The sequence below is a fragment of the Chrysemys picta genome, chromosome 5 (assembly GCF_011386835.1).
Source record: "Chrysemys picta bellii isolate R12L10 chromosome 5, ASM1138683v2, whole genome shotgun sequence".
Lineage (NCBI taxonomy): Eukaryota > Metazoa > Chordata > Testudines > Emydidae > Chrysemys > Chrysemys picta.
This window is the reverse complement of record NC_088795.1, coordinates 68,561,814-68,578,197: the sequence shown is the minus strand read 5'-3', so window position 1 is coordinate 68,578,197 and position 16,384 is coordinate 68,561,814. Positions and strand designations below refer to the sequence as shown.

General features: G+C 42.7%; 2 protein-coding genes across 9 annotated transcripts in view; both read right to left on the bottom strand.

The window, feature by feature from the left end:
* KLHL2 (kelch like family member 2) overlaps positions 1-16,384 on the bottom strand; it is a 122,184-nt gene that overhangs the window by 26,208 nt on the left and 79,592 nt on the right. For 7 of the 8 annotated variants that reach the window (XM_065596515.1, XM_005307442.5, XM_065596516.1 and 4 more), the window contains 3 exons: positions 9,207-9,316; positions 2,475-2,591; positions 490-639 (listed from right to left, as the gene is read on the bottom strand). In XM_065596515.1, the coding sequence (XP_065452587.1) occupies positions 490-639; positions 2,475-2,591; positions 9,207-9,316 (377 nt within the window). The remainder of the gene's footprint in view (positions 1-489; positions 640-2,474; positions 2,592-9,206; positions 9,317-16,384) is intronic. The other variant, XM_065596521.1, reaches the window with a different exon arrangement.
* LOC135983669 (myb/SANT-like DNA-binding domain-containing protein 2) lies at positions 2,598-7,595 on the bottom strand. The gene is made up of 2 exons (XM_065596522.1): positions 7,010-7,595; positions 2,598-6,071 (listed from the first exon to the last, which is right to left on the bottom strand). The coding sequence occupies exons 1-2, from the start codon at positions 7,563-7,565 to the stop codon at positions 5,905-5,907; spliced, it is 723 nt and encodes a 240-aa protein (XP_065452594.1). The 5' UTR covers positions 7,566-7,595; the 3' UTR covers positions 2,598-5,904.

Sequence of the window (16,384 nt, the reverse complement as noted above, 5' to 3'; positions counted from 1 at the left end):
GTACTGTGATCAAACTTCTTCTGTATTTGGGTGAAAGAGGAGAGGAGCCTAGGTATTTAACACAAGTATTGTTAGTTGAAAACAAATGAGATTATTTAAAATACTCCAGAATTAGACACGACCACATAATTTTATCCAGGCTTACATTCCCCACCCCCATCCCAGACCCATAACTTCAGTTCTTAAGATGCTACAGCAGCACCATAACTTTTGTGGGCTCAAAACAGTACAGTTCTATAACATATTTTCCTTGAAGAGCCAAAACAGAGACATTTATGAGTTTTATACTCCATAATAAGTTTCTGTCAGTCAGTTTAGGATCTAAGCTGTTACCATGTTGCACCCGTCTCAATGGTGAACAATTCTAGTAGGAAGACTGTGTAAAGGAGAACCACAGGTACAGCCCAATCCAGTGTTACACTTTCATCCCAAACTTTAGACAAAACTGAATATTGAAGAAGGCAGCAAGTTAGAAGTTTGAGGTCTTACCTTTGGAAGGCTTACAGGTGTTCTCAGTCTGGTTCGAGTACTTTTCATCAATGCTCGTTGCTCAGTTGGCAGTAAGTGATACTTCATCGCTTCAATGAGGTAATCTTTACATGCACTGCTGTTCTTTACCAGTGTCTCCTCTTCAACCCTCTGTGCATTAATGAAAGTTTGACAAGGTCTCCGCATTTTAAAGTAAAACACAAATTACAATTTGAAGTGAAATAAACCTACATTACATGGAAAAAATAAAGTACGGAATTAGTAGATCATATCCCAGCCAGTTAAAGGCTGGAAACACCATGATGTTGTCTGGTCATTCAATGACAGACCTGCAGGTGGCTATCTTACAACAGAAAAACTTCAAAAACAGACTCCAACGAGAGACTGCTGAGCTGGAATTGATATGCAAACTAGATACAATCAATTTAGGATTGAATAAGGACTGGGAATGGCTGAGCCATTACAAACATTGAACCCATCTCCCCTTGTAAGTATTCTCACACTTCTTATCAAACTGTCTGTACTGGGCTATCTTGATTATCACTTCAAAAGTTTTTTTTTTTCCTCTTACTTAATTGGCCTCTCAGAGTTGGTAAGACAACTCCCACCTGTTCATGCTCTCTGTATGTGTGTATATATATCTCCTCAATATATGTTCCATTCTATATGCATCCGAAGAAGTGGGCTGTAGCCCACGAAAGCTTATGCTCTAATAAATTTGTTAGTCTCTAAGGTGACACAAGTACTCCTGTTCTTTTTACCATGATGTTGATATGCCAAGTCCCTAGGGAAAAAATGGGAGAATACAGACCCTTCTAATTATTAAATGGAAGATATAATTTTAGGCAATGGCAAGTGGTTTTAGTCGTTTTCTTGATGGTCAAGCAGATTTCTAGTTTTTTCCAAATCACAATGTGAGAGGCTCAGATAAAATAAACTATTTGAACAAGAGGATCCCGTTAAACAGAAACTCAATACAGAAAAATAGCAAGAAACAGTGAAAAAATTTAGACCACCAAAGATTATATTTCCAACATAAATAACTTTTAGTTGACCAAGATGCCAATTATCTGTGATAAGCATCCTGACATTAATCAAGCCTTATGTTCAAAGTGATAACCTTACGAAATTGGCAAAACTGTGGTATATCTAAACTACATAAAATAGACTTCCCTTGACACTGAATTCTACATACACCTCTACCCTGATATAACGTGGTCCTCGGGAGCCAAAAAATCCCACCGCCTTATAGGTGAGACCATGTTATATCGGGCTCAGTCCGGTACGGTGTACTGGCAAGAGCCGGTACACCGTGCCGGACTGGACTGGCTTCCTCAGCAGTGATTTAAAGGGCCCGATGCTCCAGCCGCTGCGGGGAGCCCCGGGCTCTTTAAATCACCGCCGGAGCTCTGGCAGCGGGACTTGGGTGGGGATTTAAAGGGCCTGGGGCTCCCTGCAGCGGCCAGAGCCTCTGGCCCTTTAAATCACTGCCCGAGCCTGGCTGCCGGAGCCCTGGGGCTCCACACGAATTCGGATACAACGCAGTAAAGTAGCGGGGCTCGGGTGGTGCTTTAAAGGGCCCGGGGCTCCCCGCTGCTTTACCGCATTATAGCCGAATTCGTGTTATATCGGGTCGCGTTCTGTCGGGGTAGAGGTGTATTTAAAAATGATAGAACATTAGCTACCATGTACTAAAATATAAAACATTAACTTTTAACCATTAAAATCATGAAAAGAATCACTAACAAAAAATGTGCTATTTAAGGGATTACATTACAAAAGGAAGTCAAAATCTAAAGTCAGATTAATAATCCCTTATTTACAATATGTATTAAGGAAGCATTCATTTGAAACTTTGTATAGCATTACAATTAGACTAAAACATAATTAAATTACTCGGATGTAAATCTGGCTGCTGACAGACAGGATCATAGTAAAACCAGTGTGTGTAAATTCTTGCTAGAATTCTTCTTCTTTTTGCTTACCTGAACTAAATATTCTCGGGAAAGCAAAGGCAGCCGAACATGTTCCATCAAGCGTGCCATTAGCTCCTGCCTCACATCTTTGTCATGATTTACCCAAGCTATCACTGCTTCAAAAACCTTGTAGAAAACAAATACATGCCATGAGTCCCCACCTGTTTTACAAATTCATCAGTATGAAAGTACAAGTGAGACCCCAAAGCCAATTTTCACTTGGACTAAAGTTTTCAAAGCATAAAAATAGGAGGCCACATAAATTGGCCACTCCAATCCTTTCAACATAGTTATCCTATATAATATCTCCCCTGGGTATGTGAGCCAATCTCTTTTTGAATACATTCTCTACTGGTTCCTCAATGAGAACTCCTAGTAGATTAGGACATTGTCAAATTACTCTCACTATTATGAAAGCTGTCAACAAATCTAATCTGAACTTTTCCAATAGGAACTAATTTAGTTAGTGCTGTAAACTCAATAAAAGCCTGCATCTAAGGGTATGTCTACACTACGAAATTAGGTCGAATTTATAGAAGCCGGTTTTATAGAAATCAGTTGTATACAGCAGATTGTGTGTGTCCCCACATAAAATGCTCTAAGTGCATTAAGTCGGCGGACCGCGTCCACAGTACCGAGGCTAGCGTCGACTTCCGGAGCATTGCACTATGGGTAGCTATCCCACAGTTCCCGCAGTCTCCGCCGCCCATTGGAATTCTGGGTTGAGATCCCAATGCCTGAATTATGCAAAACAGTGTCTCGGGGGGTTCTGGGTACATGTCATCAGGCCCCTCCCCCTCCGTCAGAGCAACGGCAGACAATCGATTTGCGCCTTTTTACCTGGGTTACCTGTGCAGACAACATACCACGCCAAGCATGGAGCCCGCTCAGCTCAGCTCACCGTCACCATATGTCATCTGGGTGCCGGCAGACGTGGTACTGCATTGCTATACATCAGCAGTTAATTGCCTTTTGGCAGTAAACAGTGCAGTATGACTGGTAGCCTTCATCGGCGATCTGGGTGCTGGCAGACGTGGGGCTGCATTGCTACACAGCAGCAGTCCCTTGCCTTTTGGCAGTAGATGGTGTATTACGATTGGTTTGATCAGATGATGGCTGAAACTCCGTATGTCCCCCAGTCATATTCTGCTGCCTTCCCAATGATGATGGAGGCTATCAGTCGTAGTACACTATTTTCTGCCAAGTGCCCAGTATTTTCTGCCAAGCACCCAGAAGATGCCGAGGGCTATCAGTCATGCTGCACCATCGGCTGCCAGCTTAAGATGTAAAAAATAGATTTGTTCTGTATTCATTTACTTCCCCCTCCCTCCGTGAAATCAATGGCCTGCTAAACCCAGGGTTTTGAGTTCAATCTTTGGGGGGGGGCCATTCTGTGTGACAGTTGTTTGTGTTTCTCCCTGATGCACAGCCACCTTTGTTGATTTTAATTCCCTGTAACTGTACGCCATGTCGTCACTCGCCCCTACCTCCCTCCGTCAGACAATAGTTTCGCGCCTTTTTTCAGACCAGATGCCATAGCACTGGGATCATGGAGCCCGTTCAGATCACCACGGCAATTATGAGCACTATGAACACCACGCGCATTGTCCTGGAGTATATGCAGAGCCAGGACATGCCAAAGCAAAACCAAGACCAGCCGATGAGGCGACTGCAGCGCAGCGACGAGAGTGATGAGGAAATTGACATGGACATAGACCTCATAGAAGGTACAGGCCCCAGCAATGTGCAAATCATGTGTTACTGGGGCAGGTTCATGCCGTGGAACGCCGATTCTGGGCCTGGGAAACAAGCACAGACTGGTGGGACCACATCGTGCTGCAGGTGTGGGACGATTCCCAGTGGCTGCGAAACTTTCGCATGCGTAAGGGCACTTCCATGGAACTTTCTAACTTGCTTTCCCCTGTCCTGAAGCGCCAGAATACCAGGATGAGAGCAGCCCTCACAGTTGAGAAGCGAGTGGCGATAGCCCTGTAGAAGCTTGCAACGCCAGACAGCTACTGGTCAGTCGGAAATCAATTTGGAGTGGGCAAATCTACTGTGGGGGCTGCTGTGATCCATGTTGCCAGGGCAATCAAAGACCTGGTGATATCAAGGGTAGTGACTCTGGGAAACGTGCAGGCCATAGTGGATGGCTTTGCGGCAATGGGATTCCCAAACTGTGGTGGAGCGATAGACAGAACCCATATCCCTATCTTGTCACCAGAGCACCAAGCCACCGAGTACATAAACGGCAAGGGGTACTTTTCAATGCTGCTGCAAGCCCTGGTGGATCATAAGGGATGTTTCACCAACATCAATGGGGATGGCCGGGAAAGGTATATGATGCTCGCGTCTTCAGGCACTCTGGTCTGTTTCGAAAGCTGGAGGAAGGGACTTTCTTCCTGGACCAGAAACTAACCGTTGGGGATGTTGGAATGCCTATCGTGATCCTTGGGGACCCAGCCTACCCCTTAATGCCATGGCTCATGAAGCCGTACACAGGCAGCCTGGACAGTAGTCAGGACCTGTTCAACTATAGGCTCAGCAAGTGCCGAATGGTGGTGGAATGTGCATTTGGACGTTTAGAAGCGCGCTGGCGCAGCTTACTGACTCGCTCAGACCTCAGCGAAAAGAATATCCCCATTGTTATTGCTGCTTGCTGTGCGCTCCACCATATCTGTGAGAGTAAGGGGGAGACATTTATGGCAGCGTGTGAGGTTGAAGCAAATTGCCTGGCCGCTAATTATGCGCAGCCAGACATCAGGGCGGTTAGAAGAGCACAGTAGGGAGCGGTGCGCATCAGAGAAGCTTTGAAAATGAGTTTTGTGACTGGCCAGGCTACGGTGTGAAACTTCTGTTTGTTTCTCCTTGATGAACCCTCTGCCCCACCCCCCCACCCGGTTCACTCTACTTCCCTGTAAACCAACCACCCCAGCCTCCCCTCCCCCCTTCGAGCACTGCTTGCAGAGGCAATAAAGTCATTGTTACTTCACATTCATACATTCTTTATTAATTCATTACACAACTAGGGGGATAATTGCCAAGGTAGCCCGGGATGGGTGGGGGAGGAGGGAAGGAAAAGGACACACTGCAGTTTAAAACTTTAACTCTTATTGAAGGCCAGCGTTCTGATGCTCGGGCAATCATCTGGGGTGGAGTGACTGGGTGGCCGGAGGCCCCCCCACCATCTGGGTGGGCGTCTGGGTGAGGAGGCTATGGAACTTGGGGAGGAGGGCTGTTGGTTACACAGGGGCTGTAGCGGCGGTCTCTGCTCCTGCTGCCTTTCCTGCAGCTCAACCATACGCTGGAGCATATCAGTTTGATGCTCCAGCAGCCGGAGCATCGACTCTTGCCTTCTGTCTGCAAGCTGACGCCACCTATCATCTTCAGCCAGCCACTTGCTCTGTTCATCCCGCGATTCAGCCCGCCACCTCTCCTCTCATTCATATTGTGCTTTTCTGTAGTCTGACATTGACTGCCTCCACGCATTCTGCTGTGCTCTGTCAGCGTGGGAGGACATCTGGAGCTCCCAGAACATATCATCCCGAGTCCGCCGTTTTCTCCTTCTAATCTTCGCTAGCTTTTGTGAAGGAGAAACATTTGCAGCTGGTGGAGGACAAGGGAGAGGTGGTTAAAAAAGACACATTTTAGAGAACAATGGGTACACACTTTCACGTTAAATTTTGCTGTTCACATTACACAGCACATGTGCTTTTGTTACAAGGTCGCATTTTTCCTCTTATATTGAGGGCCTGCTGGTTTGGTGTGAGAGATCACTCACGCAGTGCCAGGCAACAGATTTTGGCTTGCAGGCAGCCATGGTAAGCCACTGTGGTAAGTCTTTTGGCTTTTTAACCTTCATAACATGTGGGAATGGTTTCAAACAGTAGCGCCCTCAATTCCCATACCAAACACCCCCTGGGTTGGCCATTTAAAATGGGTTTGCAATGTAAAAGGAGGGGTTGCGGTTTCCGGGTTAACATGCAGCACAAACCCAACTACCCCCCCCCCCCACACACACCCAATTCTCTGGGATGATCACTTCACCCCTCCCCCCTACCGCGTGGCTAATAGCGGAGAACATTTCTGTTCAGCCGAGCAGGAACGGGCACCTCTGAATGTCCCCTTAATAAAATCACCCCATTTCAACCAGGTGACCGTGAATGATATCACTCTCCTGAGGATAACAAAGAGCGATAAGGAATAGATGTTGTCTGCATGCCAGAAAACACCGGGACCATACGCTGCCATGCTTTGTTATGCAATGATTCCAGACTATGTGCTACTGGCCTGGCGTGGTAAAGTGTCCTACCATGGCGGACAGGATAAGGCAGCCCTCCCCAGAAGCCTTTTGCAAAGGCTTTGGGAGTACATGAAGGAGAGCTTTCTGGAGATGTCCCTGGAGGATTTCTGCTCCATCCCCATACACGTTAACCGACTTTTCCAGTAGCTGTACTGGCCGCGATTGCCAGGGCAAATTAATCATTAATCATTAAACACGCTTGCTTTTAAACCATGTGTAATATTTACAAAGGTACACTCACCAGAGGTCCCCTGTGTGCCCTCAGGGTCTGGGAGCACGCCTTGGGTGAGTTCGGGGGTTACTGGTTCCAGGTCCAGGGTGATAAACATATCCTGGCTGTTGGGGAAACCGGTTTCTCCGCTTCCTTGCTGCTGTGAGCTATCTACATTATCTTCATCCTCATCTTCCTCATACCCCGAACCCGCTTCCCTGTTGCGTGTTTCTCCATTGACGGAGTCATAGCACACGGTTAGGGTAGTGGTGGCTGCACCCCCTAGGATTGCATGCAGCTCCGCGTAGAAGCGGCATGTTTGCGGCTCTGCCCCGGACCTTCCGTTTGCCTCTCTGGCTTTGTGGTAGGCTTGCCTTAGCTCCTTAATTTTCACGCGGCACTGCTGTGTGTCCCTGTTATGGCCTCTGTCCTTCATGGCCTTGGAGACCTTTTCTAATATTTTGCCATTTCGTTTACTGCTACGGAGTTCAGCTAGCACTGATACATCTCCCCATATGGTGAGCAGATCCCGTACCTCCCGTTCGGTCCATGCTGGAGCTCTTTTGTGATCCTGGGACTCCATCATGGTTACCTGTGCTGATGAGCTCTGCGTGGTCACCTGTGCTCTCCTCGCTGGGCAAACAGGAAATGAAATTCAAAAGTTCGCGGAGCTTTTCCTGTCTACCTGGTCAGTGCATCTGAGTTGAGAGTGCTGTCCAGAGCGGTCACAATGAAGCACTGTGGGATAGCTCCCGGAGGCCAATAATGTCGAATTCCATCCACACTACCCCAATTCTGACCCGCAAAGGCCGATTTTAGTGCTAATCCCCTCGTCGGAGGTGGAGTAAAGAAACCGGTTTAAAGGGCCCTTTAAGTCGAAAAAAAGGACTTCGTCGTGTGAACGTGTCCAGGCTTAATTCGAATTAACGCTGCTAAATTCGACCTAAACTCGTAGTGTAGACCAGGCCTAAGTAAACTTATTTCCCCACACTGCTTTTTCTTAAGGTCCTGAAGTGCATAACTACCATCCATAACTAATTCCCTTGCGTCTTTGCTAGTGTCATCACACTTGACTCTCACTAAAGTCTATAACCAACCAACTAGGGCAACGCAAGTGTGATTTCTCTCCCACTGCACAATACTTCATTGTTTCTATAAAATCAGAGAATTAAAACGGTCTTTCTAGAGATAGACATTTATATATTAAAGTCAAGCACTTCTGTGTGTGAGAGAACTAGACTTTCACGATACCATAGGAATAGCAACATGGCATCAGTTCTAAGAGGATGGCTGTGCCCCTATGCTCACAAGGACTTTAAAATGTTTTTTAGTTTATATAAAGCATGTGTGACCATTTGGCCGTACATCTTGTGTTAAAATATGCTTATATGCGTTAAGTGCGCCTGAACCGGGGGATTCAGCCTCCTCTTGAACAGATTTTATGGGATGGCCGCAGCTCTCCTTAGAGAGATAAGCACATTTTTAAGGGGGGGGGGACATTGTATGTATATGTTCAAAATGAAAATATTTGTAAATCAAATTAATTAGGTATTTGTTAAGGGCTAAGTGTTGGTCCCATTGAAATTAGTGGGAGTTCTGCCTTTGACTCCAATAGAACCAGGACCTGGCTGCATGGGAAAACGTAAAGATACCTTAAAGATGTTTTGGTCATACACAGCTATCTAGCAATCTTTTTTGCAGCCCTTCCCCACTCGATTTTTTTTAAATTGGGACACTTATCTCCTAAATCTGAAGACCAATCTAGCTTGACAGCTGTCCACTTTGGTACCTCTTACATGAAAGGTATCAGGTATATAAAAACTCTTCAAAAACACTAATTTCACCCAGCTAAATTAAAGCAAATCCCAATGTATTGTATGTCCCCTTGTTAGCCAATTACTATGTACACGTTGCTGCATTAACACATGTATTGATTGGTTTACCCCAAAGCTGGGAGCTTTAACCTTTTAACTGTGAGTCAACTGGTTAAATGCATTCTTAGAATCCTTAAGAGCTCAAATCTGTCAAGGGATTAATTTAAAGGTTTAACACCTTGACAGCATTTCTGTAAAACTTCCTTAAGTGCAGAGACTATGTGTGGGTAACAAATTGAACCATTTTACTGAGGGATTAACAAAAAAATCCATCCAAAAAATTATGTAAGATCTGGGAAGAATGGACACTTTTTTTGTCTATCCAAAAGGAAGAAAGGATAGATGTATCTTACCTTTTCCTCTGATGCAATTGTAAGTTTGTCACTGGATATTAAACTGCACACCTGTTCTACACCAAGGTTGAGGAATTCTTCACTAAGTATGACATCAGAAAAATGCTGTTCTGTTTAGAAAAAAGTTCTCTTTAGCATACACCACTGAGCGTAGTTTATAAGCAGCAATAAAACAACAGCATGAAAAGCAAGATTGATTTAGCATACCATACATGGCTAAGTCTATAAACAATACCTTATTTTACAATATTCTCTAGCACCTCAAGTTTTGATCATTGCCTTTACATAAGCAGAGCATGCAACTTTTATATACATTTTCAAAGAGGCAAAGGTTATTTTTAAAGTTAAATGCAAAAGTTTCACAAAAATAACTTTTCAGGTTTTACAGTAATGATACTGAAAACTTGCATTAGAAGTAATTTTCATAGTGATTAAACAGATTTTTTTCACTTAAGATAGTCTTTGAAAGTCAAGTTAGCACACCACTTGCCCGTAGGGAATTTTAAGATCCCTTGTTCATATTTCACTAGTTTTATATTGGAAGGTGTACACCAATGCTTCAAATACAACATGAATACGCATTTATAGATTGTTTGGCTATATACTTAGAGCCTGTAGTACAATCCTCAACATTAACAGTAATTTTACCCAGTCAGCATTCTAGAAGTGATCCCAGTGACCTGCATTTGAAGTGCACTTCAGCAAGCTTAAATAATTGAATTACTTTACACATCTCTATTTCCTTTCAGACTATTTCTAGACTCTTAAAAACATTAAATTAAGCATCACAGCCACCCCGGGAGCAACTCTTACAACCATTTTACAGATTGTGAACTGAGGCACAAAGAAGGTAAGTGACTTGAGCAAGGTCTACAGTGAATCAGTGGCAGAGCCAGACATTTTATTATTTATTATTTGTAATAGACGCCTGCCTCTCACTTTAACAATTACAGCATATTACATCTAAAAGCCTTCAGTTTAAGGAAGTATTTGACTGACTGGTTTATTCAGCCTCACTATGGTCATAACTGTCACCTCTGGGTCTGAAGTGACATGCATGGACTGCTTAAGCAGATGCAGCTTAAGCTATGTGTCCCTGGACTTGTAAACCCTGGGAAAGTTTGGCACACAGAGCATTTATCCAGGATGTAGCACTTTCCTAAGCAGAAGAGGCATCAGCTGTGTCCCTCCTGCAGGATTTACACCCTGAGGGTTTGGACTCTGCCATGAGCTGTGGCGGTTCGTACTAAGTGCCTTGTCCCTCTGTATGGATTGGGGGGCTGATAGATATTTTAAAAATATCCTTTAGAGTAAAAAAGTGCAAAGGTGGAATTCTTCACCAAATGGGTTGAAAGAACTGGTTTAGAGTCTTGAAAGTGACATGGTTGCTTATAAATAGGCATAAAAGGTAGCCTCGTGGTTATTAACTGGGATTTTTTTTCATTGCCTATGCCTAACAGACAAGAGACAGTTTAATGTTAGGAATTTAAAAATTCGTTTGAAGTGACAGAAAATAAAAAGACCAGCCAGGAGTAGACAAAACAGATTAAAACCAAAGTTATATTTTAAAGCCTTTTCCAGTATTATACGATATAGTACTTCATGCATGACATACATTACCACAGATAAAGATGTTTAAGACCAAGAGTTATAAAGAATACTGAAGATTTCTAGGTTGAGAAGCCTGATTTTTCAGTAAAGCGCATACATAAGTCTTCAGTAACTCCCTATGCTAAAACCTTTTGATGAACATTTAAACAGATTTTAACAAAAACAAGTGAGCACAAAACATAGGAAATGCCATACTGGATCAAGACATCTAATCCACTATCGTGTCCCTGACTGTGGGAGCACCAGATGCTTCACAGGGAGGTTCAAGAAACCTCACAATAAGATGATGTGAGAATCTCTGCTCTCCTACTTCCCCCCTCACCCCAGCACTCCCCACATTTGATGGTCTCACCTAATCCCCAATGGTTAGAGACTGGTCTAAATCCATCAGCATGCGATTTTACTTCCCTTCTATACTCTTTAGCATTGGATAGTCTTGTTATAGTTAGAGTTATCATCAATAACAGCATCCAATCCCTCTTGGAATTTTCCTAAATTCTTCACCTCAATGACATGCTGGGGCAATGAGTTCTGCAATCTAATTACAAGTTGAGTAAAAAGTATTATCTTTCATCATCTGAATTTGCCATCTCTCCATTTCACTGAATGTCCCCTAGTTCTTGTGATAGGAGACAAGGAGAATAGACATTCCTGATCTACCTTCTCTATACCATTCATTATTTTATATACTTTTTTCATGTCTCCTTTTATTCTTTCCCTAAGGTAAGGAATGTCTCATTGTACCAGAGTTTCCACTCCTCTTATCATTCTCACCACCCTTCTCTAAACCTCCTCTAATTCTGCAATAGATTTCTGAGATGGGATAATCAGTTACACGTTACTCCAGCCAGGGCAGTAACATTAATTTATATAACAACATTGCAATGTTATCTCTATTTTTCTCCATCCTTTTCTATATGTAGCCTAACATGGTTTGCTTTCTTGACCGCACCTGCACTTTGAGCAGAAGTCTTAGTTGAGGTGCCCAAAATGATGCCCAAGTCCCTATCCTGAGTTGATACAGTTAATTAGAATCCCGTAAGGTGTATGAGTATTGAAATAAGTGTATGTTCTCCACACACAGAACCAGTAAATAAGATGAACCAAAATAATTGTATGAGTTACCCTGTATGAATAATATGTATCATTTAAAGCAGTAAGCATGACAAGGCGATTTGAAACAGATCCTTTGCTTGCAAAATATCTTGTTTGGATTCAAGTAGATATTTCAGTGAAAGTTTCCGCTCCCAAGAAAATCTAACCTGCAAATCTAGGAGTAGGCTCGAAAGCAAACTGATAGATTTACCTTCTAAGTAAAATAAGGGCATGGAGGAATTTCCCACCTCTTCTGTTCTCTTTTTTAAGCCATGTAGGGATATGCTCAAAGTTTACAGAATCTTAAGACTTCCTAGAGAATGAAAAGGGTTGGCAGCCAAGGCCAATGGAATGAACTGAGGCATAAGCCAATTGTGAAGATGTACATAAAAGAGGTAGGCAAGAAGCACTGGGATTTCAAGGGAGAGGAAGGAAGCAGAGCAGGAAGAGTGACTATCCTTAAATTAATCTAATCCAGTGGTTCTCAACCCGTGGCCCAATCAGCACACAGCTGTGGCCCATGTGACATTCTCAGGGCCATACAGGTATCATTGGATGCGGACCACATAACACAATGGTAACTAGGTGGAGAACCACTGATCTAATCCAATCCTTAGAGAAAGTTTAGGTACAGAAGCCCTGGTTTATCCTTCCCTAATAAAACCAATCAAGATATTTAAGCATCCATGCAATTCAAATACACAATATATTCTATAATCAATAGTAAACCATCAATCATGTAAACACCTTTTTAACAAGTGATTTGGAGTTATGCCGTACCATAGATTTACTTAGTACTTTACAGAATAGGAAGAGATATGTTCCTTGCTCAGAAGAGATTGCAATCGGAACAAAAGATAAGATACACAAGATGAGAACTCAGGAAATGTTATCTATGAGAAAAATCAATGTAGGAAGGAACCTCAAGGAAAGAAACATTTTAGAAAGGAGCTGGACAAAAAGAAAGCAGGGGTTTGAAGAAGTGGAAGACTGTTTAAGCAAAAGGGTTAGCATGCGGTTAGGCACCAAATAAAGCATAAAGCCAAAAATGAGCAGATGAAAAGCACAGTGAAGAAAGGAAAAATGAGAACAAACAACCCACAAAATAGTCAATAGCTACAAGGATTCGGGTTCTTGAGTGCTACTGGTAGCAGAGAAAATGTATGAACCTGCAGTCTGATGCACTAGTGACAAAGGAGAACTTCTGCACAACAGGTGGATGTCTGAATAAATTCTAGTTACCAAAAAAGGCTAAGCTGTAATCTGCTGCCTCTTTAGAGTTAGATGGTTACCAAGGAGATCTTGTTAGCTATTTGATACATATCCTGTTAGCAGAAGACAAGTGAAATTGCAGCTAAATGAATTATTGTAATGAGAAATCAAAATAGGGAAGAACACAGTAACTGAACAGGATCACTTTTAATAGCTCATCAACAATAATTTATCTAAAGATGGTACAGTGTTGAAGGTAGAATACATAACTGCCTTCACACAGTATATAATGCTTAAAAAACCTCTTGTGTACTGCTACAACCAAACAGTCTGTATGCTTCACATTAACTAACAGAACCACAAGAGGGACAGCAGAATCTTAATTTGAAATTAAGTGAACAAGTATTTCCAACCCCATCCATTAAAAACTAATGATCCGTATTCCAAAAATGTGATTGGATTAAAATTTGTGATTTAAACAAAATATTAAAGGTTGGGGTCTTTTGATTTGCCTTCTGGTTTTGAGCCCTTAGGGTTCACATTTTCAAGCTTCTCTCCGCAACCACAAGGGCTAGAAAAGCACCTTATTTTTTTGTTTTGTTTTTATTTTTTAATATAAAAGCTGAAGTTCTCATGTGAGCACATAATGTCAGGATCTGGGGCTTTGTAAACACCCAATATCACAAAACAGGCAATGCAGCTGCAAGAGCTGGCAACACTAGTGGTCCTAATCTTACTTCAAAGTGATATTCTGCACCTCTTGTACCATTGCTGCATGAAACCACAACTTGTGTGTGTTTTGGTTTTACCTATTTCACGGTAAGGTTTACCTCAATCTTCTACTCTTCCAGGTTTCCCAGAAATTCTTCATTCTAGATAGAGCGGCAGATAGAAATGGCCAGAAATTTTCCAATGGAATGTTGTTTGATCTGAAAATGCTGATTTGTTGACATTGAAATGCTCCATAGAGATGTGTGATTTCAATGAATTTCCATTCAAAAACTGCTCTAGTTTCCTGCCAGCTTCCCCAGCTCTCTGAGCTGCCTAGGAGCCAGCTGGCCCAGGAGCTGGAGGAACCACAGGTCCCAGGTTCCCAACTCCTCAGCAGCCTGCTTGGTGGACTGCTACAGAGCCAGGGCTTCTAGCTCCCTGTCAGCTGTCAGGCAGAATTTTGTTTTGAAATTGTTAAAATTAAATGTTTCTTTTTTAAATGAATTTTCTTCAAATTTCTGTTTCTGAGGATTTTGAAATTTAGGGTTTTTATTCCAAACCAGAACAAAAACAAAATCTGAAATCCTCTGCAAAACGGAATTGCTGTTCTCCACCCAGGTCTAGTGGCAGGTCGTCTGCCGATATTCAAGAGGATAGCCTCCCTCTGAAGTATTCCATTCAACTGGGATTCTTCAAGAGCTGCCTAAGAATCAGGGAAGATTTGAAGTTGATCAGATCCAGAGAGGAACCAAGAGGAAGGGGAAGAACAAGAAACTTCTAACAGAATGCAGAGGGGTAGCAGCTGAATGATTGGAAGCATAAAAGCCGAAGCTGGAGCGAGTGGAGCGGGGAACAAGGATGAAAAAAGAAAGGTCAAAGAGGAACTGAAGCTGCCCCTAGGCTCCCGCCTCTTCCTCACATTATCTGCTGCAGATACTGTGATTTTCCCTGCATATTCTACATCCAGAGGCAGCAGTTTTCCTGTTCCTGTACCAGCCAGAAGCTACAGGTAGTAATGTCTGACCTGCTGTCCTTAGGAATATGGACATCAGCAATCTCACTTCCCATGAGAAACTGTGTGTGTGAAATCTACACGAGAAACAGATTATGCATCAAATATTTGTATGCAGGAATCAATCAAGTATTAATAATGCATTCACTGTAAACATAATGTTAGACCTTGATTTTGTGGTACTTGAATTTTTTTTGCTTATGATTTGACTAACTACTTCTCTGTATGAGTATTTAATTTAGTAAAGATCTACTGAAGTTCTCTTGGATGAAAACTGATTTGCAGAATCTCTGTGGGAAGAGCGGTTTGGATGCTAGCATAGCCCATCTGCTGCTTAGTTTATGAAAATTACTATCTGTCCCCTAAATTTGTCTCGGTCTGTGATCTGCTGTTCAGGACAGCATAGATACATGTTCTACCATTAATAGATTTCAACCATTTATGGCTATTTTATATGATTCTGTAGTTGCATCTTAAAAAATATTTCAGAAATTGAAGGCATTGAGCTTATTTAAGATTCTGTAGATCTTCAGGAGACTTCACACAAAGGGTCTTCCCCTCACCCCAGCCCCGCCTCACGTCCCAGCAAACTTTTCAGAAGAGGACTCCTCACATGCTAGAACATACTTCAGTTCGTCCAGAAGCATAACCTCTTACTAATAACAGTTTGCTTTATATATATTTGCATTAAGAGTTTAAGAGAATGCTATGTTAATGCTTCTCAAACTACAGGGTGTACTCCGTGCTGGGGATCCAAAGAATAGATCAGGTGGGCAAGGGCCAACCTCAATTATTCCCCAGAGCCTCAACTGTCATTTAAAATGAAGTCTCTAGCTGTTATATGTATAAAGAAAACCTTCAAAATGTGAAATGACTATAGCTGATATTGCGGTGTCTCACTGTATTTGCAGAGAACATGAAACAATTGCTCAGAGGGCTGAATTATTAATGTCAATAGGTGCTAACTCAGATGTCAATGATTATAGTTAATATCAATGTTTAAAATATTTAACTGCTCAAAGCATGTAGGAAAAAAGATCTACACGAGTGTTGCTGACAGAGCGTGCATGTGTGGGTGAGAGGCGTGCTGCACAGAAAATACAAAAAAAGGATACATTATCCTTTCCTATATCTCATACATCCCTCGGCCTGCGCCGCTTCCCCCAGCCCCCATTGGCCTGGAACGGCAAACCACAGCCAGTGGGAACTGCAATCGGCCAAACTTGCGGATGCTGCAGGTAACAAACTGTACCGGCCCGCCAGCAGATTTCCCTGATGGACCACATGACAACGGTTGCAGATTCCTGGTATAGATCATGAATTAAATCAATTGAACCACACTGCTCTTTAGCAATCATATGGAGTATCAATGGACTCCTTGCACCTATTGGACTCACCTCTTCTAAAATGAAGATGTTGCCAATATCATGGGTAATACCACAGCTTTGATACCTCTGCCTTTTTTCATTTTGATAGAAGACCCTTTTTAAAAAATCCTAGATTTGAAGATTAAGCAGTATCTTCCGTTTTTAATATC

What these genes read in the sequence shown, in the direction of transcription:
- LOC135983669 (XM_065596522.1), bottom strand. Translation starts at nt 7,565, where the DNA reads ATGATGGAGTCCCAGGATCACAAAAGAGCTCCAGCATGGACCGAACGG. An exon ending in GGGCACACAGGGGACCTCTG is followed by an intron (nt 6,072 to 7,009) that starts GTGAGTGTACCT and finishes GTCCTCCACCAG; the next exon opens with CTGCAAATGTTTCTCCTTCA.